The 22,887-nt window shown below is 68.6% G+C and overlaps 3 protein-coding genes across 3 annotated transcripts in view; 2 read left to right on the top strand and 1 right to left on the bottom strand.

The window, feature by feature from the left end:
- BRSK1 (BR serine/threonine kinase 1) overlaps positions 1-3,449 on the top strand; it is a 19,394-nt gene extending 15,945 nt beyond the window's left edge. The window contains 10 exon segments of the mRNA XM_065570975.1: positions 71-251; positions 254-277; positions 911-916; positions 919-961; positions 1,694-1,713; positions 1,716-1,816; positions 2,038-2,218; positions 2,715-2,804; positions 3,139-3,202; positions 3,204-3,449. Of these exon segments, the coding sequence (XP_065427047.1) occupies positions 71-251; positions 254-277; positions 911-916; positions 919-961; positions 1,694-1,713; positions 1,716-1,816; positions 2,038-2,218; positions 2,715-2,804; positions 3,139-3,202; positions 3,204-3,312 (819 nt within the window). The 3' untranslated portion in view covers positions 3,313-3,449.
- Positions 3,450-7,176: 3,727 nt separating this feature from the next.
- On the bottom strand, positions 7,177-10,053 carry TMEM150B (transmembrane protein 150B). Its single transcript, XM_065570974.1, is given in 8 exon segments — positions 7,177-7,475; positions 7,478-7,636; positions 7,976-8,198; positions 8,654-8,781; positions 9,284-9,351; positions 9,568-9,627; positions 9,849-9,856; positions 9,858-10,053. Coding segments are annotated over 8 exon segments (828 nt in total). The 5' UTR covers positions 9,915-10,053; the 3' UTR covers positions 7,177-7,350.
- A 2,472-nt stretch (positions 10,054-12,525) lies between these two features.
- On the top strand, positions 12,526-20,316 carry LOC101932218 (uncharacterized). The gene is made up of 9 exons (XM_065571582.1): positions 12,526-12,676; positions 13,846-13,983; positions 14,592-14,757; positions 14,885-14,994; positions 15,481-15,644; positions 16,394-16,413; positions 17,722-17,858; positions 18,706-18,893; positions 19,038-20,316. Exons 1-9 carry the CDS (start codon positions 12,549-12,551, stop codon positions 20,279-20,281), a joined length of 2,295 nt encoding a protein of 764 aa, XP_065427654.1. The 5' UTR covers positions 12,526-12,548; the 3' UTR covers positions 20,282-20,316.
- Positions 20,317-22,887: the final 2,571 nt, after the last annotated feature.

Here is a 22,887-nt window from a genome sequence, read left to right as displayed (position 1 = left end):
CCCTCCCTCCGGCCCCCCCTCCCGCTTCCGCTTCCCCCCGACTAAGCCCCCCCCCGCCTCTGTGCCGCAGGTCACCCCCCACCCCTCCCCCCGGGGCAGCCCCCTCCCCACCCCGCTGGGCACCCCCGTCCACACGCCCAAGGACAGCCCCTCGGGCACCCCCGGGGGGACCCCCCCCTCCAGCCCCGGGGCCGCCGGCCTGGCCTGGAAAACGCGCCTCAACTCCATCAAGAACAGCTTCCTGGGGTCGCCCGCTTCCACCGCCGGAAACTGCAAGGTGAGGGGCTGGGGGGCTGCGGGGAGGGGGGCTGGGGGGGATCAGGGGGTTGTGGGGGGACCAGGGGCAGTGGGGGGCTGCAGGAATCAGGGGGGACTGGAGGCAGCGGGGGACTGGGGGATCAGTGGGCCACAGGGGGGCTGGGGGGATCAGGGGGTTGTGGGGGGACTGGGGTCAGCAGAGGGCTGGGGTGATCGGGGGGGGCCACATGGGGGACCGGGGGCCACAGGGGGGCTGGGGGGATCGGGGGCTTGTGGGGGGACGGGGCGCTGCGGGGATCACGGGGCCACAGGAGGGAGCTTGGGGCAGTGGGGGCTGGGGGATCGGGGTGCCACATGGGGGGACCAGGGGCGGCTGGGGGCTGGGGGGCCACAGGGGCTCTGGGGATCAGGGGGCCACAGGGGTGACCGGGGGTCTGGGGGACATTGGGAGCGGGGGGGAGCCAGGGGGCAGAGCGGGATGGGGGGATCTGGGGGGGAAGAAAAGGCTGGGTGGCAGGAGGGGAAATTGGGGGCAGGAATCAGTGGGGTGTGGCCCCCTGCTGGGGGAGGGGGGATCGGAGGGGGTGGGGGGCTTGGGCGGGAGGGGGCTCGTTGCTGTTTCTGCCGCTCTAACCCCCCCCTCCCCCCACAGTCCCCACCCTGAGGAGATGTCCAGCCTGACGCCGGAGTCCTCCCAGAGTGAGTATGGGAGGAACCAGCCCCCCCCCGGGCCCCCCCCAACTGCCCCGCTGAGCCCCCGACCCTACTGCCGCCCCATCCCCGCCCCCACCTGCTGACCCCGCTTGCCCCCAAACCTGCTGCCACCCCCACGCCCTCCTCTGGGCCCCCCGCCCCCAACACCTGCCGACCCCCCTGTCTCTGCCCCCCACCAACCCCCCCAGGGCCTATGGACCCTCCCTTGGACTCATCCCCCCGGCCCGGCCCTCGGATCTCCTCCCCACCGGCTCCCCCCCCGCCCAGCCCTGCCCCAGCTCGCCTGCCCCCATCTGCCCCCGAAGCCCTGCCCCCCCAGTTCCCCCCGCCCAGCCCTGCTCCACCGGCTCCCCCCCCCGCCCAGCCCTGCCCCATCTGCCCCCCGAAGCCCTGCCCCCCCCAGCTCCGCCCGCCCAGCCCTGCTCCACCGGCTCCCCCCCGCCCAGCCCTGCCCCCATCTGCCCCCCGAAGCCCTGCCCCCCCCAGCTCCGCCCGCCAGCCCTGGCTCCACCGGCTCCCCCCCGCCGAGCCCTGCCCCCATCTGCCCCCCAAAGCCCTGCCCCCCCCAGCTCCCCCCGCCCAGCCCTGCTCCACGGCTCCCCCCCGCCCAGCCCTGCCCCCAATCTGCCCCCAAAGCCCTGCCCCCCCAGTTCCCCCACCCAGCCCTGCTCCACCGGCTCTGTCCCCCCCCCCGGCTCTCCTGACCCCCGTCTCTCCCCAGGCTGGCGAAGAAGTCCTGGTTCGGAATTTCATCTCGCTGGAGAAGGAGGAGCTGATATTCGTGGTGATCCGGGACAAGCCGCTCAGCTCCGTCAAGGCCGACATCGTCCACGCCTTCCTCTCGGTGCGGGGCCGGGGGGCAGGCGGGCCGGGGGGGCTGGGCTGAGTGGCAGGAGTGAGGGGGGCTGGGCTGGGGGGCAGGAGGGCCGGGGGCTGGGCTGAGTGGCAGGAGGGAGGGGGCTGAGGGGCTGGGCCGGCGGCAGGGGGCTCTGAGGGGAGGGGGCTGGGCCACAGGGGGCCGGGGAAGAGCTGTGGGGCTCCTGACCCGCTGCGTCTGCCCCCCAGATCCCCAGCCTAAGTCACAGCGTCCTGTCCCAGACGAGCTTCCGGGCCGAGTACCGGGCGTCCGGGGGCCCGGCCGTCTTCCAGAAACCCGTCCGGTTCCAGGTGGACATCAGCGCCTCGGAGGGGGGGCCGCCCCCAAGGACCAGCGGGGTGTTCTCCGTCAGCTTCACCCTCATCTCAGGTGGGCCCGGGACCCCGTTCCCTGCCCCTGGGGCCTGTGCTCCCCCGGGACCCTGGGACCCCGTTCCCTGCCCCAGGACCCCGTTCCCTGCCCCGGGGCCTCCACTCCCCCGGGACCCCGTTCCCTGCCCCTGGGGCCTGTTGCTCCCCCGGGACCCTGTTCCCTTGCCCCGGGACCCCGTTCCCTACCCCTGGGACCTGTGCTCCCTCGGGACCCTGGGACCCCGTTCCCTGCCCGGGGCCTCCGCTCCCTCGGGACCCTGGGACCCTGTTCCCTGCCCCGGGGCCTCCACTTCCCCGGGACCCTGTTCCCTGCCCCAGGACCCTTCCCCTGACTCCCCACCCCATTCCCCCCGGGCCCCCTGTCCCCAGGCCCCCGTCACCCTCAGCCATCTCCCTGGGACCCTCCACCCCCCATCTCCCTGGGACCTGCACCCCCCCTCTCCCCCAGAACACAGGACCCGGGGAGCCCCCCCCAACCTCTCATCTCCCCCCAGGTCCCAGCCGTCGATTCAAGCGGGTCGTGGAGACGATCCAGGCTCAGCTGCTCAGTTCCCACGACCAGCCCTCGGTGCAGGCCCTCGCCGGTGAGTCCGGCTCCGCGGCCTTTCCCCTGGGGGCACCAGCAGGGCGGGGGAGGGCAGGGCAGGGCTGGGCTGGGCTGGGCTGGGCTGGGGGGGGCTGCGGGTCGGGAGTGAGGGGCACCGGCAGAACTGGGGGGCAGGGCCGGACTAGCAGGAGCTGCGGGTCGGGAGTGAGGGGCACCGGCAGAACTGGGGGCAGGGCCGGACTAGCAGGAGCTGCGGGTCGGGAGTGAGGGGCACTGGCAGGGCTGGGGGGAGGGAGGGCCGGACTAGCAGGGGCTGGGGGTCGGGAGTGAGGGTCGCCCGTTTCTAATCCATGTCTCTCCGCCCGCCCCAGACGAGAAGAACGGGCAGCAACCGCGCCCCCCCGGGCACCCCCACCCGCGTGGCCCAGAATTCCCGGCGCTCCGACCCCGACGTCTCGGAGCAACCTCGCCGCGGCTCGTGCAAGGAAAAGAAACTCGTGTCGTCCAACGGGACGCAGGCCCCCCAGCCCCCGCAGCAGCCGTGACCCCCGGGGAGCCCGGCCCCCCCGCTCTGGCCCCGGCCCCCGTGGCCCCCTGCGGCCAGCGCGGGAAGGAGAGGAAGAACGACACGGACGGGACTTCGGCCCCTGACGGGGCTTTGGGGGGCCACACGGGAATTGCCCCCCCCAACGGCTGAGCAGGTGCCGCCGTCCGAGCAGACCATACTGTGAACCTGTAAATATTGAAAACAAACAAGACCCCCCCCCACCCCCCAACACAGAAGAACGAAAAGGAAACTGCAAATGACAAGAAACCCACAAAAAACCCCACAGAGAAAACAAAAAACTCAACGGAGGAGCCGGGTGATGGAGCCGGGCGATGGGGGGGGGAGCGGGGGCGGGGCGGCTGGCTGGCTGGCCAGGGCGGGCGTCGGGGAGGGGGGAAAACGAGATTTTAATTTAATTTATTGAATGGGGGAGGGAGTGGATAGGTGGATTCGTTACCCTCTCCTCCGCTTCTCCCCCTCCTTCCCTGCCCCACAACCCCCCCGCACCCCGGTTTGATCCATCCCGGACCTTGGCTGGCTTCTTCCCACACTGCTTTCATGGCCCCCACCGCCCCCCTGCTGCAGTGAAGCGAGGCAGGAGGCTCCGGTCCCCACGCGCGTGTGGACGCCCCGAGGCCAGATCAAGCCGGCTCACGCCGGTCCCGGAAACGGGGGGCGTTTTCTTCTCCCACAGGGCGAAACTCTCCCCGTCCCTTGAAACCCGGGGCCGCGTCTCCGCTCGCCCCCAGCTCCGGAGCCAGGCAGGGAGGGAACCGGCAGCGTTGCCTCCGCGCCGGCTCCATCCGCGGTGGATCCGAGGAAAGAAAGGAACCGACTTCGCTGTGGCTGGACGAGGCCCCGGCCTGCTCGCGCCTCGGTGGGGCCGACGCCGCTTTCTGCTCGGCCGCCGTTTCTTTACCGTTTCCCGGTTGCGCAGAGGGACGTGGCGGGGTGGGGCGGGGGAAGCCGCCGGTTTCTGAATTGGGACCCAAACCGTCAGCACGTTATAAGCCATTAAACCCCACCCGGCCCCGGGAAACACTCAGACGGCAGAGGAATGGTATTGGGCTCTGGCTGCGTCTTTCTTGCTGACCGCTTCGACGCGCCTCCTTGGCGGGCGGGAAAGCGACGGAGGCGGCTGAAACTCGAAGGCTCCCGAGGTGAATGGTCCCTCTCCTGGGCCAGGCCACGGCCTCGGCTGCACGTAAACCAGGTCGAGATCAGTTTTGTTAAACCAGAGTGAAACCCGCTCCCAAGTGTAGACGCGCTTCACCCAGCTTCGTAGCAGCAATGAGCCACCTTCGACGATTTCTGGGCGGGGAAAGCACAGATCTGCCCCGCGTCCAATGGGATTTGAGTTACGAGCCGGCCCGAGGGGTGTCGATTTGGGGGAGCGAGCGACTAGCCTAGTGATTTGGGCCAGGTTCAGATCCGCCGGCTGCCGGATTCCTACCCGGGACCGGAACTCAGGTCGTCCGGTTCCCCCGCTGAGCCCACGCCCGGCCCGGGGGCTAGTGAACGATTTATACGAAGGGGAACGGCTCCCCCCCCGAGCAGCCAGGGGAAGATCCCAGGGCCAAATCAGGGGTCGTAGGAGGGTAACGCATCACGTCGCCGCTCACGAAAGCAGCTCCCCCGAGGCCCGGGAATGAGATTCTCGGGCCAAACCGACGCACCTTGGGCACATGTAGACCGGGTCGAAATCAGTTTTGTTAAACCGGAGTGAAACCCACTCCAAGTGTAAACACATTTCACAGCAGCCGTGGTCCACCGTCAACGATTTCTTACCCAGTGTGAACGTCAACCCATTTCCCCCTCTGACCCCGCGCCCCTTCCGGGGGGCTGAAAGCCGGTTTGGACTGGAGTGGCCGGCCCACCTCACTTTTCCGTGCAGACCAGGCCAACCTCAAGCAAAAGCGTCTGGGCTTAGAGCCTAACCCGGCCTCAGCCGGCTCCTGTTAAGGATGCACCCCTCCTCTCCCCCACCCGCCCTGCAAGGGAAGCCGCTAAACCAGATGAAACCTGGTTAAAACCCAGGCTCAAACTGGCACCAAATCCAATGGGTTTAGTCTACAGCAACACCACTCCCCGCTCCGCCCTGGGGCAAGGCTGGGGGGGGGGGGGTTCCCTGCTCCCTGGCTGGAGGGGGTAACAGGCCTGGAAAGGCAGGTGGGGCTGCGTCTGCCCACCACACGGCTTGGGGGCGTCCACTCTCGCCTTCACCCGCACAGGTGCCGGCGTGGGTTCTGCGCCTCGGCTACAAAAGGTGATGGAAAATGGAAGCAGATTTAAACTAAACCGATTTGAAGCTGGTTAAGGGCGTTTACATGGGGGCACAGCCGGAGCAAAGCCGCCGAGCCATCTGGTGTAGCTCAAAGGGGAAGATGCCCCCCCCCACTACTCTCTCTGCCGGTCCCCCTACGCGCCGATTCCCAGCATGGAGCAAACCGGACCCTATGTCCCACACTGCTCCCCCCCCCCCCCCCCGGATTCCTTTTCAGCCTGGGATCGATCATGAGACGCAGCCTCTCTGGGGTGGGGCGCGGCGCGGGGGCCGTTCAGGACAGGAAGTGAAGGAGAACCTGCCCTGGCTTGCTTCTCCAATGGGCCGACAGCCCATGCCTGGGCTAGCAGGGGCTGCGGGTCGGGAGTGAGGGGCACCTGTCGGGTCGCGCAGCTCTGCCCCCCCCCCCCAGCCGGGGCAGGCGTCTCCCCCCTCTCGGTGCCCCCCCCGGGCAATCCTGGTGGGAGCTGGGCTCCATGCTGGCGAGCTGCTGCCAGTGAGCACCCCCGCACCCCCCCCCTTGTCTGTCTCTCGCTCTGTCCCCCCCCCCATTTCTCTGTCTTGGGGATCAGTGATGCTCTAAAAAAAAAAACCCCAAAAAATACAAACAGAAAAAACTGACCAAGAACCACCTCCACACAGGGGGGCCTCACACCGTTTGTCCCCCCCCCCCGAGACCTGGGCTCAGACAGCCCGGTCCCAGCCCCTCCCTCCAGGCCTCCTCCCCCCAACCCCCCCCCCGGCTCTGCCCCCTTCCCCAACTCTCCATTTGTTTTCCCCGCCTCGGATTTCCATCCACCCCTCCCAACCTCCCCCAACCCTACCCCCCATCCCCCCAGGGGGCTCCACCTCCCACCACTCAGACCCCCTTCCCCAGTCCAGCCCCCCCCCAATTCCTCAACCCCCCCCCCATCAGTGCCACCAAACCCTGGCTCCCCACCAGCCAGGTGCAAACCCACGTGGGAGGAATCTGGGGCGCTGGGGGAGGCAGCGAATGGGGCGCAGGGCCTGTCCCCTCTAGGGGCACCGACTCCCACCCTGCCCCATGGCACTCTGGGTAGATGAATCAGCTAATGACTGTGGGGGGGCTCTGGGGTGCACCCAGGGCAGAAGGAGCAGCTGGTCTGTATCCCCCGCTCCCCATGGAGAGATGAGAGGATTGTAACCCCCACCCCCACTCGCCAGCCTTTCCCCCTCACCCCCTCCTGATCATAGAACCCAGGCGTCCTGGCTCCCAGCCCCGCTGCTCTACCCACTAGACAACCCTCCCCCCAGCATCAGGGAAAGAACCCAGGAGTCCTGGCTCTGGCAAGCTCCTCCCCCGCCCATTTCTGAGCAATGCCCTGCCCCTGCCAGGCAGTGTGGGGTATGGGGGGACAGTCTCTGCTCCTTCCCCTGCCCCCCCAGCCCCTCTCCTCCATCCAAATGTGACAGAGGCACCAGCTATGAGAAACCCCACATTTATTACAGCCCCCCCCGTGTCTGGGGGGGCATCAGACCACTTCTGTCCCCGGGGGGGGGGAATATGGGGCTCTCTGAACATCCCCCCCAACACCAGAACTGTGGCTCCACCCAGTCTCCATCCAGCAGCCAGTCAGCCCCCAGCGCTGCGAGCTTCCCCCAGCAGTGCCCCCAGCAGGGGGCGGGGGGAAGAGCTGGGGGTGGCCGTCCAGCCCCAGTGGGGCACAAGGGGTCCCTGCCCCCGAGCCGTGGGGGTGCCTGTCCCCGGTTTGCTGGCCAGCAGGGCTGGGCCTAGAGCGCCAGGGTCTGGGTGGAGGAGGCGCCCAGCTCCAGGGCCGGGGCGGGGGCCCAGCGCTGCAGCCGCACGGAGCAGGACTGGATGTGCCGGAAATCCACGGCGAAGAGGCCGAAGAGGAGAAGAGGGTCAGGGCCAAGGTCCATTCGCAGGCGGCGGCTTCCGACCGCAGCCCCAGCCCGTGAAGAGCGAACACGGAGCCCGAGTCAAGGGCAACGGCTTGGGCGGTGCCCTCACTCCCGACCCGCAGCCCCGCCAACCCGGCTCCGCCGGTGCCCCTCACTCCCGACCCCGCAGCCCCCGCCAGCCCGGCTCCGCCGGTGCCCCTCACTCCCGACCCGCAGCCCCCGCCAGCCCGGCTCTGCCGGTGCCCCTCGCTCCCGACCCGCAGCCCCCGCCAGCCGGCTCCGCCGGTGCCCCTCACTCCCAACCCGCAGCCCCCGCCAGCGCCCCTCACTCCCGACCCGCAGCCCGGCTCTGCCGGTGCCCCTCACTCCCGACCCGCAGCCCCCGCCAGCGCCCCTCACTCCGACCCGCAGCCCCCGCCAGCCCGGCTCCGCCGGTGCCCCTCACTCCCAACCCGCAGCCCCCGCCAGCCCCGGCTCTGCTGGTGCCCCTCACTCCCGACCCGCAGCCCCTGCTCGCCCCCCTCCACGCCAAGGATACTGGCCACAAGCAGGGCCGTGCTGCCCGCACTGAGACAGAACCGGGTTGGTCCGATCCAGCGCCCGCCGTGATGCGGCTTCACCCGATTGGTCAGCGCCGCCTGGACCCAGAAATAAACAACGCCCACGACGAAGGCCAGAAACGCCCCAAACAAGTGAGTCTCCAGCTGGTTACTTTGCTGCCAGGGCTAGAAGGGAGCAGGTGGGAGAGCGCCCCCCCCACAGCACCCCCCCAGATACCCCCCCGCACAGCACCCACCCGGCCCCCCGACACACAGCAGCCCCCTGAGCTGCCCCCCCATAAAGTTGCCCCCCAGGCTACCCCACACACACACAGCAGCCCCCCCAGGCTGCTCCCCCCAGGCTCCCCCCCATGCATGGTGCCCCCCCCCTGGGCTCCCCACACACTCCACCCCCACGCACAGCTCCCCCGCCAGGTTCCCCCACACACAGCGTCCCTCCCTGGGCTGCCTGCCCCATGCACAGCGCCCCCGCCCCAGGGCTCAGCATCCCCTGCTGGGCTCCCACACACACACTGCCCCCCCCCACAGCACCCCTCCCCCCCCCACTGAGCCCCCCTGGATTCTCCCGCACAGCACCCCTGCTGGGCTCCCTCCTGCCCCCAGCGCCGTACCTGGAAGTTGCCCACGACAGAGGCTCCCAGGGCACAGAGCAGCCCCAGGCCGAGGCCGGCCGTGTTCAGGGCGCAGGGACACCCCCAGTCCCGAACCTGCTGGAACCTCAGGTAGCTGATCCAGACGACTGGGAGGGGGAGATGGCCCAAGTCAGAGGGGCAGGCGCCCCCTGGAGGGGACAGGCCCCGTGCCCCATTCCCTGCCCCCCTGAACCAGCCAGTCCCTGCCCTGGGGCCGGATGGGAGCCGGCGCCCCCTGGAGGGGACAGGCCCAGCGCCCCATTCCCTGCCCCCCTGAACCAGCCAGTCCCTGCCCTGGGGCCGGATGGGAGCCGGCGCCCCCTAGAGGGGACAGGCCCCGCGCCCCATTCCCCACCCCCCCGAGCCAGCCAGTCCCTGCCCTGGGGCCGGATGGGAGCCGGCGCCCCCTAGAGGGGACAGGCCCCGCGCCCCATTCCCCACCCCCCCCGAGCCAGCCAGTCCCTGCCCTGGGGCCGGATGGGAGCAGCGCCCGCTAGAGGGGACAGGGCCCCGCACCCCATTCCCCAACCCCCTGAGCCAGCCAGTCCCCGCCCTGGGGCCGAGTGGAACCGGTGCCCCCTAGAGGTGGCTGGTCCCGGCATCACTTACCCAGGAACGCCCCCACGTTCAGCACTTGACTGAAGATGCAGCTCTGGGGAGGGTCGGAGCCGCAGGTGCTGGGGAAAGAGGAGAGAGACCCCGACAGATACAGCCGGGTTCTGGCCCTGCCCTGCCCCATCACTCGCAGAACCCAGCCCTGCCCCCACTGCAAACAGGAGTGACTCCGGATTGACCCCAGGGGCTGAGACCAGAACCCAGCCCTACCCCCCGCTGCAAACAGGAGTGACTCCGGATTGACCCCTGGAACGGAGATCAGCATCTGACCCACCTACCTGATATACGGGAACCCGACTGTGACGTTCACAGACCCGTTGGCCACGGACATGGCGTATCTGCGGGGGAAAGGGGGGCGTGTGACAGAGTTGGCCCCGAAGGGAAGGGGAGGCAGGAGCTCAGGGTCTCAGAGTCACCCATCAAACCCCCTCCTCAGCACCCTCCCTCTGACCCACCCCCTGGAGGGGACAGGCCCCGTGCCCCATTCCCCACCCAAGGGGGGCAGGAAGCCCAAGGCAGAATGGGGGAGCTCACCTACCCCCCCATACATGTTACTTACACCACCCAGGAAGCCCACAGTGCCCCAGATGGCCAGCAGGACAGGGAGCAGGGCCCAGCCCCACATGACAGCAACCTAAACAGGGGAAAGGGGGTGAGACACTGGTGAAGGGGGAGAGCCCCCCCACTCCTTTCCCTCTTCAGAAGGCTGGGTTCCCTCCCCCACCAAAGAGAGGCTGCAGCTTGGGGGCACCCTTTAAAACATCTCCCACCCCAGCCCCCTCCCACTATTTAAAGGCACAGGACGCCTCTAATGTCCCTCTCCCATATGCAGGAGGATCATGGCTGCCCCATGTTGCTGCCCTGGGGAGGAGGGAGTGCTGGGGGGGTCAGAGATGCCTGGCTGGGGTGTAATTAGGAGCAAGAAATATCTTGCCCCCTCCCCCGCCAGGATCAGGGCTGGAGGAGACAGATCCTGCTGGGAGCCAGGACGCCTGGGTTCTGTCCCAGCTCTGTGCAGGCAGTGGGGTCTAGTGATTAGGGGGGCAGGGAGGCTGGGAGCCAGGACGCCTGGGTTCTATCCCCAGCTCTGTGCAGGCAGTGGGGTCTAGTGATTAGGGGGGCAGGGAGCCAGGACGCCTGGGTTCTGTCCCAGCTCTGGGAGGGGAGTGGGGTGTAGGGGTTAGAGCAGCAGGGGCTGGGAGCCTGGGTTCCTTTCCTGCTTCTACCACTGCTGACCACAGCTCCCCAGCTCAGTTGCCTCAGAGGAGATAGGCGGATGGATACCTACCCCTCCACCGAGCTTCTGTCACAGAGACATCTCCTGAGCTGCCCGGCGTCTCCGCCCTGGCCCCCACGTCACTGGCTGGGGGCACAGGGGGCCCTGTCACCTGGCATGGCCCCACCCTGGGACAGAGAGCAGCCCTGGGCGCTGGCTAGGGCCAAAGTGCAGGTGTGGAGGGTTGTACCTGGGAGGACTATCCACGGGGCGGGGGGGCTCACCCTGATACAACACAGGTTCTGTGCCCATCACATTGGCCTGGGGGCTGGCCAGGAGACTGTTGAATGCTCTTAAAAACACAGACACAGGACTCCTGGGTTCTCTCCCTGGCTCTGGGAGGGGAGTGGGGTCTAGAGGAGGGGGGCTGGGAGCCAGGACTTCTTGGCCAGAAACTCCCCAAGGATTTGACTTCTCCCCCTCCCCAGGTCTGGAGTAAAATCAGTGGCGGTGCCCCTAGCGGGGAAAGACCCCGTATCCCGCCCCACAGTCAGCCTGCCCTCTAGCAGAACCCTCCCCCGACAGCCCCATCTGGGCCTCACCAGCGGTTCGGGGAGGTCTGGGGATCACTCGACAACAGGGTCCATCTCGGCCGAACCCGGTTGGCTCCCCAGGGTGTCTGGGCCACGGGGTGTGAGTCTTCCGACAGCGGGTTCCTGCTGACGTCTGGAGACCTTGGCCTGGCCATGTCCAGAGGGGTAACATTCGCTGCCTGGCCTGCGGGTGTTCAGGAGAAAGGAATGGTTTAGACGGGGATGGGGACACTGAGATGCGACCGCCTCTGGGGTGGAGCACGGAGGCTAGTTATCTAGGGACCCCCTCACCCGGCTTAACAGCTGCTCCCCACTCTTAACTGTTCCGTACCCATCTCAGCATGTGGCTTTGAGGAGCCTTCCTCCCCGGTACCCAGTTTGGTTCCCCTTCCCACCTGTGAAATCCCCTCGCTTAGATTTAATCACCGGTGAATGTTTATGTTTACGTAGGGCCTACCAAAACTCAAGGCCTGAGCGGAGCTTGCGCAATGCCGACCCGTTGGTCTTGTTTTGAGCCTGTTTCCTTTTTTTTTAATGTAAAGCTTGAGAAATATTCATGCAGTGTTTACTGTAGGGCCTACAAAAACGCAAGGCCTGTATGTGCCTGAGAGGAGCTGGTGATAAAGTTGGTTGGCCTTGGACCCACGAGCCTCATTGTCCCTCTGCCTGTGTCTATCTTTATTTAGGTGGACAATATGTTTACCAAGTGTTTACTGTAGGGCCTACGGGAAATCACGGCTCGTGTGCACTTGAGCGGGCTGCCAATAAAGTTTTGTTGAGACCCCCCCCCACCGCCTCCACTAGAATCCCACGTGGGCTACCTGGGTAACAATAGATGATTGGCAGCTGTCTGAGCCAATAATCAGAGGCAGTGGGCCAATCACGAAGGAGTACTGGTGGGCTTGCGGCTGGGTGTGATAAAGCGTTGCGATTGCCAGATTGACTGTCCAATAGAATGGGACGGAGTATGACCAATCAGAGAGGACACTGGACGTACGGGGTGGGAACAGGATGATCGACAGTGACGTCGGCCAATGGACGCTGGTAGAGGTAGCGAGGCGGTCATAGCTCGGTGAGGGGGCAGGAGTGAGATTAGATTGATAGGTGTGCGAACCAATAGTACCCGGAGAGGCTGGCGAAGGGACCAATGGGTCCCCAGAAGGCAGGAGGGAGAGGGTTGGCACCCGAGTAGTCCAATAGGAGGCGGTGTAGGGGCGGGGCGGGTGGTGGTTGCTTGTCAGGAGCCCAATGGGGAGCGAAGGGGCCGGACGAACGATTGACAGACACCTAACCTCTCCAATGGGAAGAGCCGAAGGTTGGCCGCGCGGGTGAGGGGGCGGGGCGAGCGGGTGACAAACATTCCGACCTCCCAACAGCGGCCGGAGGGCGGAGGCGCGGGGCCGCGCAGTGGGGGGCGGGGCGAGCAGCGACCGACACGGGGGCTGGCCCAATGGGAAGCGGCGGGGCCGGGCCGGGGGCCAATGGGCCGCGCGGGGGGCGGGGCGAAGGCCGCGCGGGCCCCGCGGGAGGGCGAGCGAGGGGCAGAGGCGGCGGCGGCGGCGGCGGCGGCTGGGGCAGGTGAGACGCGAGCGGCCGCGGGGGGAGGGGCGATTGCGGCTCCCCCCGCCCCCCCCATTGTCCCGGGGCCCCCCCCCGGCTTCCTCCTGCCCCCCCTTGCCCCGGGCCCCCCCCCCCCCCGGCGGGGCCGCGCGTGCGCGGTGCTCGGCGCTGCACAGACACCCACGGAACCCGACGCTGCCCGTTGCCCTCGGCTGCCGCCCGCCCCCTCCCCCCCCCCCGGGCGCTGCTCCCCACACGCCGTGGGGGCAGCGGGGGCGGGTGGGGCCGGGAAACCCCCTCCCCGTCCTGGGCCACAGCGGGGAAACTGAGGCACGGAGCGGTAACAACGCGGGGCCCAGAGCCCGGGAGAGAACCCAGGAGTCCCGGCGGCCGGGCCATGGCGCCCCCCCCGCCCCCCCCCGCGTTTCTCCCCCCGCCGCCAGCCGGGCTGTTAAAGTCTGTGTCCAGCTGCAGGTCGGGGGCGGGGCGCAGTGCAGGGAGATGACCTGAGACAGGGGTTGGGAGCCCGGACTCCTGGGTTCTCTCCCTGGCTCTGGTGGGGGGAGGGGGGGTCCAGGGGTTAGAGCAGGGGGGGCTGGGAGCCCGGACTCCTGGGTTCTCTCCCTGGCTCGGGGGGGAGGGGAGGTCCAGGGGTTAGAGCAGGGGGGGCTGGGAGCCCGGACTCCTGGGTTCTCTCCCTGGCTCTGGGGGGGTCCAGGGGTTAGAGCAGGGGGGGCTGGGAGCCCGGACTCCTGGGTTCTCTCCCTGGCTCTGGGGGAACCAGTAATGAGCCGCTGCCCGAGGCCGGGGGGCGGGGGGGGGCGTTTCCTCGCTTGCTGTTGTTTTTGTCCCATTCCTGGTCCCTGCTGAAGGGGAACGCCCTGGGCGGGGGGCCGGGGCTGTGCGAGCCGGAGCGGTGACCCCCGGGGCGGTGTGAGGGAACAGGGGGTGCTGGGCTGCGGGATAGGGGGGCTCTCCGCTGGCGGGCGCTGGGCTGCAGGGAGCAGAGGAGGTGAGGGGTCCCTGGATACCCAGTGCCCTCGCCCCACCCCAGAGGGGCCGCGGCCCTGCCCCACCTCTGCCATACGCTGCCGGAATTGGGTGGGGCCGAGATGCCGAGGATCCCCCAGGGGTGGGGCCCCGGGGCTGGGCCTGTCTGGCTGTCTCACGCCCCTCCCCTCGCGCAGCGGCCAGCAGCATGTGTCTGGCCGGACCATGGGCTCCACGCGGGTGACGGCGAAGGAGCTGTGTGAGAATGACGACCTGGCCACCAGCCTGGTGCTCGACTCCTACCTGGGCTTCAAGACCCACAAGATGAACGTCAGGTCAGGGCGGGGCTGTGGGGCGGGAGTGAGGGGCACCAGGGAGGGGCCCGGGGCTAGGCTGGCAGGGGGCTGCGGGTCGGGAGTGAGGGGCACCGGCAGGGCTGGGGGTTGCCCGGGGCTGGGCTGGCAGGGGACTGCGGGTCGGGAGTGAGGGGCACCGGCAGGGCTGGGGGTTGCCCGGGGCTGGGCTGGCAGGGGGCTGCGGGTCGGGAGTGAGGGGCACCGGCAGGGCTGGGAGGTGCCCGGGGCTGGGCTGTCAGGGGGCTGCAGGTCGGGAGTGAGGGGCACCGTCAGGGCTGGCGGGGGCAGGGCTGGGCTGGCAGGGGGCTGCGGGTCGGGAGTGAGGGGCACCGTCAGGGCTGGCGGGGGCAGGGCTGGGCTGGCAGGGGGCTGCGGGTCGGGAGTGAGGGGCACCGGCAGGGCTGGGAGGTGCCCGGGGCTGGGCTGGCAGGGGGCTGCGGGTCGGGAGTGAGGGGCACCGGCAGGGCTGGGGGTTGCCCGGGGCTGGGCTGGCAGGGGGCTGTGGGTTGGGAGTGAGGGGCACTGGGGTGGGGTGTGGGGACCATGGTCAGGACTCTGTAGCACCCTAGTTCTCTCCCTCCCCCCAGTCCGCTCCCCGCCATCCGGAGGCAGCACCACCTGCGGGAGGCGGTGGAGGCGTTTCGCCGGCGCCGGGACCTGGACGCCGCCTACCGCGCCCTCCTGCTGGGCGAATGGGCCGGCCCCTACTTCAAGAGCCGCAGCCGCCAGCAGGAGACGGCGCTCAAAACCCACGTGAGTCCCGGGTCCTGTCCTGGCTCGGGGTGGGGGCCAGTGGTTAGAGCAGGGCGGGGGAGCTGGGAGCCAGGACTCCTGGGTTCTCACCCTGGTTCATGGTTCCTCTTGAATTCTCTCTCCCCAGATACTCCGCTACCTCCGCATCTTCCTCCCAGAGAGCGGCTTCGCGATCCAGCCGTGTAGCCGGTACTCCCTGGAGACCAACGGCGCCCAGGTGGTGTCCACAAAGTCCTGGTACGGGGTCCTCAACTCACCCCACCCCCATGCGCGAGGGGTCCCCAAATAACCAGCCCCCTTCCCCACCCCAGAATGGCCACGGCAGGGCAAGGGGTCCCTGAATAACCAGCCCCCGCACCCACCCCAGAGGGGCCACGTCCCAGCGCCGGGCGAGGGGTCCCCGAATAACCAACCCCCGCGCCCCAACCCAGAATGGCCATGGCAGGGCAAGGGGTCCCCGTATACCCAGCCCCCGCGCCCCACCCCAGAGGGGTCGCAGCCCAGCGCCGGGCGAGGGGTCCCCGTATACCCAGCCCCCGCGCCCCACCCCAGAGGGGTCGCAGCCCAGCGCCGGGCGAGGGGTCCCTGTATACCCAGCCCCCACGCCCCACCCCAGAGGGGTCCCCATCTGAGCAGCCCCGGCGCCCGAGCCCGTAGCGCCCGGCGTGGGGGCCGTGCGGAAGGCTGGGCAGCCCCCCTGACTCGTCCCCCAATGCCCGGCAGGGGGAAGAACGACAAACTGGAGCTGCTGGTGGGCTGCATCGCGGAGCTGACGGAGGCGGACGAGAGCCTGCTGCGGGCCGGGGAGAACGACTTCAGCATCATGTATTCCACGCGCAAGCAATGCGCCCAGCTCTGGCTGGGCCCCGCCGCCTTCATCAACCACGGTGCGGGGGGGCTCCTCCCCCAGCCCGGCCGGGCCCCCCCGCTCCCAACCCAGCCAGGCCAGCCCTGGGCTCCTCGCCCGGCTGGGCCCCCCACTCCCGGCCAGCCCAGGCCTGGCCCCCCGCTCCCAACCCGGCCAGCCCAGCCCTGGGGTCCTCCCCGGCCCGGCTGGGCCTCCTGCTCCCGACCTGCAGCCCCGTGTTCTCGTTGAGATCTGCACAGACACTAGCCTCCCTCCACCTGCGCAGCAGGGTCCCAGCTGGGGGGCAGATGTGGGGTCTGTCTCCCTGCCCCCCCCCACTTCCCCTTGGTCTCGGTGCTGTGAGGGTCACAGAGCCCCTGCTCTGACACTGGCAGGGTGAGTCTGTTCTCCACCTTCTAGGTGCTGGCCAGGGCTGGGTGGGAGCCGGTGTCCCCTAGAGGGGACAGGCCCCGCACCCCATTCCCTGAGCCAGCCAGTCCCTGCCCTAGGGCCAGATGGGAGCCGGCGCCCCCTAGAGGGGAAAGGCCCCATGTCCCAGTCTGTGCCCTGGGGCCGGGTGAGAGGCCGCACCCCCTAGAGGGGCAGGACGTGTACCACCCCTTCTGGCTTCAGCCGCTCTCTGTAGCAGCAGCCTGTGGTTATCTCACCCCAGGGTGTTGGGGGCTCTGTGGGGATCTGCTCTGAGCGTGGGGGAGTCGTAGGGGTCTGACCCTCTTCTCTGGCTTCTCTCTCTTGTGTCTCCTCTTGTCCCCCCGTGGAACCCGCCAGACTGCAGGCCAAACTGCAAGGTAAGGCCGGCTGCCTGGGGGTCCGTCCTGGCTCCGGCAGGGGAGTGGGGTATAGCGGTTAGAGCAGGGGTCTCCAACTCAAATGACCGTGAGGGCCACATGAGGACTAGTCATTGGCCCGAGGGCCGCATTACTGACACCTCCCCCCGCCCCTCCCCCCCCGCTGCCCTCGGCCCCGCCCCCACTCCACCCCTTCAGTGAGGCCCCGCCCCTGCCCCGCCTCTTCCCACCCCTTCCCTGCCCCCGTTCCAACCCCTTCCTCGAAATCCCCACCCCAAGTCTGCCCCCTCCCTGCCCCCAGGGGGTGCAGGAGGGGTGTGGGTGTGGTGGGGGCTCAGGGCAGGGAGTTGGGGTGTGGGGTGCAGGAGGGGTGAGGGGTGCGGCAGGGGGCTCAGGGCAGTGGGTTCGCCTGCAGGAGGGGTTCGGGGGGCAGGATCTGGCCCGGCGCGTACCGGGGGGCAGGGCAGGCTCCCTGCCTGTCTGCCCTGCCCCCACAAGAGGCTGCAACGTGGGGAAGGGGGGGTGGAGGGTCTGTGTGTTTCTGTTGCTTGAGGCACCGCATCCAGCAGCTCCCATTGGCCGCGGTTCCCCGTTCCCGGCCAATAGGAGCTGCTGGGGGCGCTGCCCGAAGCAACAGCCACACACAGCCCCTCCGCCCCCCCTTCCCCACGTCCAGCCTCTTCCGGGAGCGGGGCGGGGCAGGCAGGGAGCCTGCCCTGCTCCCGGTGCACGTCCGGCCGGAGCCGCTCTGGTAAACCCTGGGGGAGAGCGGGGGGGCTGTGAGGGGCTCGTGGGCCGCAGAAAATCACGGGTTAGAACATGGGGGGACTGGGAGCCAGGACTCCTGGGTTCTGTCCCCGGCTCTGGGAGGGGAGTGGGGTCTAGTGGATCAGAGCAGGAGGTGCTGGGAGCCAGGACTCCTGGGTTCTCTCCCCGGCTCTGGGAGGGGAGTGGGGTCTAGTGGATCAGAGCAGGAGGCGCTGGGAGCCAGGACCCCTGGGCTCTCCCCCACTGAATGTGAGACCCCAGGGAAGGGAGGTGCAAGGGGAAGTGCCCGCCCCTCTGTAAATTGGGGCTTAGGGTAGATTAGCTAAGGACTTTGAGACCCCTGCTAGGAGCCGCTGGGGGCATGGGGGGAGATCAGCGATGCTGTGGGGGCATGGGGGGAGATCAGCGATGCTGTGGGGGGTTGCGCTGACAGGCGCTGTGCACTCCTCATGGCCAGGGAGGGACCCCCCCCCCATCCCATGGGCGTGTCTGCGCCCCGTCTCCCAGCGGGGCCCTGGCTGACACCCCCTGTCCCCTCAGTTCGTCCCGACGGAGGGGAACACGGCCTGCGTCAAGGTTCTCAGGGACATCGAGCCGGAGGACGAGATCACCTGCTTCTATGGCGACGGCTTCTTCGGGGAAAACAACGAGCTGTGCGAATGCCGCACCTGTGAGAGGTGGGGGGGCTGGGAGCCAGGACTCCTGGGTTCTGTCCCGGCTCTGGGAGGGGAGTGGGGTCTAGTGGTTAGAACAGGGGTCTGGGAGCCAGGACTCCTGGGTTCTGTCTCGGCTCTGGGAGGGGAGTGGGGTCTAGTGGTTAGAACAGGGGTCTGGGAGCCAGGACTCCTGGGTTCTGTCTCGGCTCTGGGAGGGGAGTGGGGTCTAGTGGTTAGAACAGGGGTCTGGGAGCCAGGACTCCTGGGTTCTGTCCCGGCTCTGGGAGGGGAGTGGGGTCTAGTGGAGAGAGCGGTGGGGGATGGGAGCCAGGACTCCTGGGTTCTGTCTCGGCTCTGGGAGGGGAGTGGGGTCTAGTGGTTAGAACAGGGGTCTGGGAGCCAGGACTCCTGGGTTCTGTCCCGGCTCTGGGAGGGGAGTGGGGTCTAGTGGTGAGAGCAGTGGGGGATGGGAGCCAGGACTCCTGGGTTCTGTCCCAGCTCTGGGAAGGGAGGGGGGTCTAGTGGGGAGAGCGATGGGAGCTGGGAGCCAGGACTCCTGGGTTCTATCCCTGGCTCTGAAATGGGAGTGGGGCCTGGTGGGAGCCAGGACTCCTGGGTTCTGTCCCGGCTCTGGGAGGGGAGTGGGGTCTAGTGGGGAGAGCAGTGGGGGATGGGAGCCAGGACTCCTGGTTTCTGTCCCAGCTCTGGGAGGGGAGTGGGGTCTAGTGGGGAGAGCGATGGGAGCTGGGAGCCAGGACTCCTGGGTTCTATCCCTGGCTCTGAAATGGGAGTGGGGCCTGGTGACTAGAGCAGGGGGCTGGGAGCCAGGACTCCTGGGTTCCAGTCTGCAAGGTCTCTGTTCCCTCAGGAAGGGGGAAGGTGCCTTCCGGCTGCGGAAGAAGGACCCCTTGCAATCTACCTCAGCCCAGAAGAAATACCTGCTCCGGGAGACGGACGGGCGGCTGCAGCGCTGGAAGGGGCGGGTCTCCAAACAGGTGCAGCAACAGAGCATGAGGCGGCGGCGCAGGGCCCGGCGCAGGAGGGAGCGTGACCGCGGTAGGAGCCCCGGCCTGGGGGAGCTCGGCGGGAGGGGGACTGTATCCCAGTGCCGGGCAAGAGGGTCCTGGATACCCACATGCCAGCCAGAAGGGCCGCGTCCCGGCGCCTTTGACTGACGTCCGTTTCTCTGTCCTCTTGCAGCTTCCCGGCTCCAAGCTCTGTGCCATGGGCCGGCCTCCTCTCTCGCAGCTCTGGGCGCCGGCCCGGTGAAGGACCTGCGGATCTCCCTGCACGACTGCGTGGCCTGCCGGGCCGCGGGGGGAGCCGGCTGTCGACTGCGGAAGCCGCTCTGGGTCACCCTCCCGTGGTGGCGCCCCGGGGCCGGGCAGCCGGGTCCTGCGCCACCTGGCACCGTCGTCCTCCGTCGCTCCCTGCGCAGACGCCGCCGGGCGCAGCGGGACGACAGCTGCTGCACGACCGCCGGCCTGGGTGCCCCGCGGCCCACGCCGCCCGGCCCGACCCACGTGAAGCTGGGGGGCAGGCTGCCGAGGGGACTGGCCGGGCAGAGCTCTGGGGCGGAATCCCCCCTGGCTGGGGAGCTGCACGGGGTCAGAGCCACCAGGAGCTGCCCCAGACGGGGCCTGGAAGAGACTCGGCCGTGCGCGAGGCCCTCGGGTGGAGTTCTGGAGCTCCGGGCTGGGGTCACGGGGCCCCCTAGTGGAGCTCTGAAGCTGTGCGCTAGGGACACACAGCTCCAGGCTGGGGACTCGGGGCCCCCTGGTGGAGTTCTTGAGCTCCGGGCCGGGGACTCGGGGCCCCCTGGTGGAGGTCTGGAGCTGTGCGCTAGGGACACACAGCTCCGGGCCGGGGACTCGGGGCCCCCTGGTGGAGCTTTGGAGCTCCGGGCCGGGGACACGGAGCCCCCTGGTGGAGATCTGGAGCTCCGGGCCGGGGACACGGAGCCCCCTGGTGGAGATCTGGAGCTCCGGGCCGGGGACTCGGGGCCCCCTGGTGGAGCTCTGGAGCTCCGGGCCGGGGACTCGGGGCCCCCTGGTGGAGCTCTGGAGCTCCGGGCCGGGGACACGGGGCCCCCTGGTGGAGATCTGGAGCTCCGCGCCCCTGCTCCTCAGCCCCCCAGCCAGCTGGTCTGTCGGACCAGGAGTATGGCCCGGCAGCAGGCCAAGGCCCTGCCCCCCGCCAGGCCCCGCCCCCCCACCCTGAGCCGCCGGCGGCCACCCAGCAAGGCGCCCCCAGGCAGTGACGACCCCAAGCTCTCCCTCTACGCCCACGTCCGCCTGGAGCCAGTGAGGCCGCGTCGGGCAGAGCAGGAGGAGCCCAAACGGACGGTGACCTTTCACCCCTTCGCCCCCCCGAAACGCCTGCGGCTGGTGGTGAGCCACGGCTCTATCGACCTCGACGTGGCCTCCGGCGAGGAGTCGGCCTGAGGTGGAGGGGCCCAGCTCCCTCCACACCAGGCTGACACCCCCCACCCCCCCCCGCCCAACAGGATTGCACTGAGCCGCCGCCCACCTACCCCATTGGACAGAGCTTTTCCGGAGCTCCTCCCACGCCAGGGGGCCCGGGGGTCTGCTGGCGACTGGTTTAACCGGGACCCTTGGGGGTTATTTATAGTCAGTTTGACAGGAGACCCCAGGCCTGATAAGGGGCGTGGATGCAAACAGGCTGCTGGGACGTGGGGCCTTTCCCCTCTAGGGGGCACTAGCCCAGGTCTGGCCCCAGAGTGGGCACTGCCCCCCACCTGCTCCCCAGGCCGTGGGGCACAGGTCTGTCCTCGTCCTTCCACCGGCCGTGTACAACACCCAGACCTTGGCTAAGGCTTTCGGTGGGGCCTGGACCAGATACCCGGGGGAGGGGCACCAGCCCACAGCCTGGCATCCCCGTGCACCCCCTATAGCTGGGGGGCTGCACACAGGGCACCTCCAAATCCCATGGCCCCTGTCTCCCCAGCATCCTTAGCCCTTTGCAAGCCAGCCCCGCGGCGGGGGCACAGGGTGGCGTTCGGATGCTGCCTGGCCCAGGACGCCTGGGTTCCCCCCTGGGCTGTACAGGGTGGTGAGTTTGTTACTTAATCTGGTTAGGGAGTCGCTTTGATCCCCCAGTTCTCACCTCAGAGGTGTCCCTTGTGTTTAGATTGGAAGGGCCAGTTCTTCCCCCCCCCCCCCCGTCTCTGGTGCTAGTTCTGTGTTTTTTTCTCCCTCAGATCCCCAGCTGCCGGAGTCAGGGGGTGAGGGGAGAATTGTGTTTGATAAAAAAACCTTTCCCCCATTGGGGGAGGCCCAGGCGGCTCCCCCACAGCCCCCGAGAAAAAGGGGCCTGGCCTGACCCCATTGATCGTTTGCGATTGTATCAGTTTTCGTCCCTGAGGCCCAGCTGGTGAATTTTGAGCCCGGGGCTGATCTGGGGGGGCCCCTGAAGGGATTAATTTCTAACAAGCCCTGGCTGTTGGACCCCTTGATTCTCAGTCCTTGGTGTTCCTTGCTCCCTGACTGGCTTGGGGGGGGGGGGAGTGACCCCAGGCTGGTTAAAGGGGGCTTCTGAACGCCCCCCACCCTGGTTGGTGCATGACGTAGTGTTTAGGGTTCTCTGTAGTGAGGGGCCGGGAGCTGGGTCCGAAGGATAGTGGGGTCAGTAGACGATGGGGATGGGGGAGCCAGGACTCCTGGGTTCTGGCCCCAGCTGTGGGAGGGGAGTGGGGTCTAGTGATTGAGGGGGAAGGGCTGAGAGCCAGGACTCCCGGGTTCAGTCTGCAGTTGTGGGAATGGAGTGGCATGTGAGGGGAAAGGGGGGGGGGGCGGGAGGCAGGACTCCTGGGTCCAGTCACGTCACCTCTGTGCCTCAGTTTCCCCATCTGAAAAATGGGTTTCACACTTACCTACCTCACTGGGGGAGGGAGGCGAAGCCATTTCTGAAGCATCCAGGCAACCCCACCCCCTGCCAGGGTGCAGCGCCCCCTTTCCCTGCCCCCCCTCCCCCATGGGGTCTGCAGAGCCCGGGCTTGTGTTGGTGATAGAGAGATTCCCCCACCTTCAGTTCAGCCGCCCCTGCTCCCCACAGCCCCCTTGGGGCTCAGGGTTGGCCCTGCCAAGGCAGAGGGTGGCCGGACGCCTGGGTTCTTCCAGGTGGGGAGGGGGGCGCTAACGCTGTTATACCTGTATCTCCGGGGCGGGGGGGCTCTGCGCTGGAGGAGGGGTGGGGACTGGAAATGTGGGGTGACTCACCTGCACCCCCCCGGGCTACCCCCACAGCTGACCCAGGATGGGGGGGTGGATTGGTGCTAGGGGCACAGGGTGAAAAGCTCTGGGGAAGGGAGGGTGGGGTCTGAGGGGGTTCCCAGCTCCCCTCTGGGGGTGGGGCCTTGCGGGAGGGGGAGGAGCTCGGCTGGGCGTGTTTGTGTCGGGAGGGGGGTTGGGGGGGAGAAAATCCCCTTTTTACGGGAAAAAAACATGGTTGGAATAAAGATTTTTCTAAAAGCGACTGTGTGTGTCCCGAGAGCCAGTGGTGGGAGCTGGGAGCCAGGACGCCTGGGTTCTGGCGGGGGGGGGGGGGGCTGCAGGAGCCGGCTGTTGTCCCTGTCCTGCAGAGCTCCCAAGCTCCAGCAGGGGGCGCTCTCCCCTGGCAGTCGGGGCTGCCCCAGGGCTGTGCCGGGGGGCGCTGGGCTACCTGGGGGGCTCTGGGTTTCAGCTACTGCCCCTGCCCCATAAGTAGGGACATGGGGGGCAGTGCAGAGGCTTGGAGCCAATCCCTGGCACCCGGTCCCATCCGGCCTCTCCTGGCACCTGGTCCCATCCGGCCTCTCCCCAGTCCCCCCCCCCGGGGACAGGGACTCACAGGCCCTCCCCAGCCTGTGGCGGGTCCCCTCCCGCCCAGCCCGGGCGCAGCCACCACCAGCCGCCTCAGTCCGGACCCGTGCAACCCGCTGGCCTCTCGGGGCTGGCTCCTTCCTGTGGCCAGGTGTGGGCCGGCCGGCGGCTGGGAAGCACCCAGGGGTGGGGGAGACGGGGCACTGGGGACCCCTCCTGCCCCCTCCGTG

Source organism: Chrysemys picta, chromosome 17 (assembly GCF_011386835.1).
Source record: "Chrysemys picta bellii isolate R12L10 chromosome 17, ASM1138683v2, whole genome shotgun sequence".
Lineage (NCBI taxonomy): Eukaryota > Metazoa > Chordata > Testudines > Emydidae > Chrysemys > Chrysemys picta.
The sequence above is the reverse complement of the archived record's forward strand: the minus strand, read 5'-3'. Positions and strand labels throughout refer to the sequence as shown.

What these genes read in the sequence shown, in the direction of transcription:
- LOC101932218 (XM_065571582.1), top strand. Translation starts at nt 12,549, where the DNA reads ATGGGAAGCGGCGGGGCCGGGCCGGGGGCCAATGGGCCGCGCGGGGGG. An exon ending in CGCCGCCTTCATCAACCACG is followed by an intron (nt 15,645 to 16,393) that starts GTGCGGGGGGGC and finishes GGAACCCGCCAG; the next exon opens with ACTGCAGGCCAAACTGCAAG. An exon ending in CAGGAGGGAGCGTGACCGCG is followed by an intron (nt 18,894 to 19,037) that starts GTAGGAGCCCCG and finishes GTCCTCTTGCAG; the next exon opens with CTTCCCGGCTCCAAGCTCTG.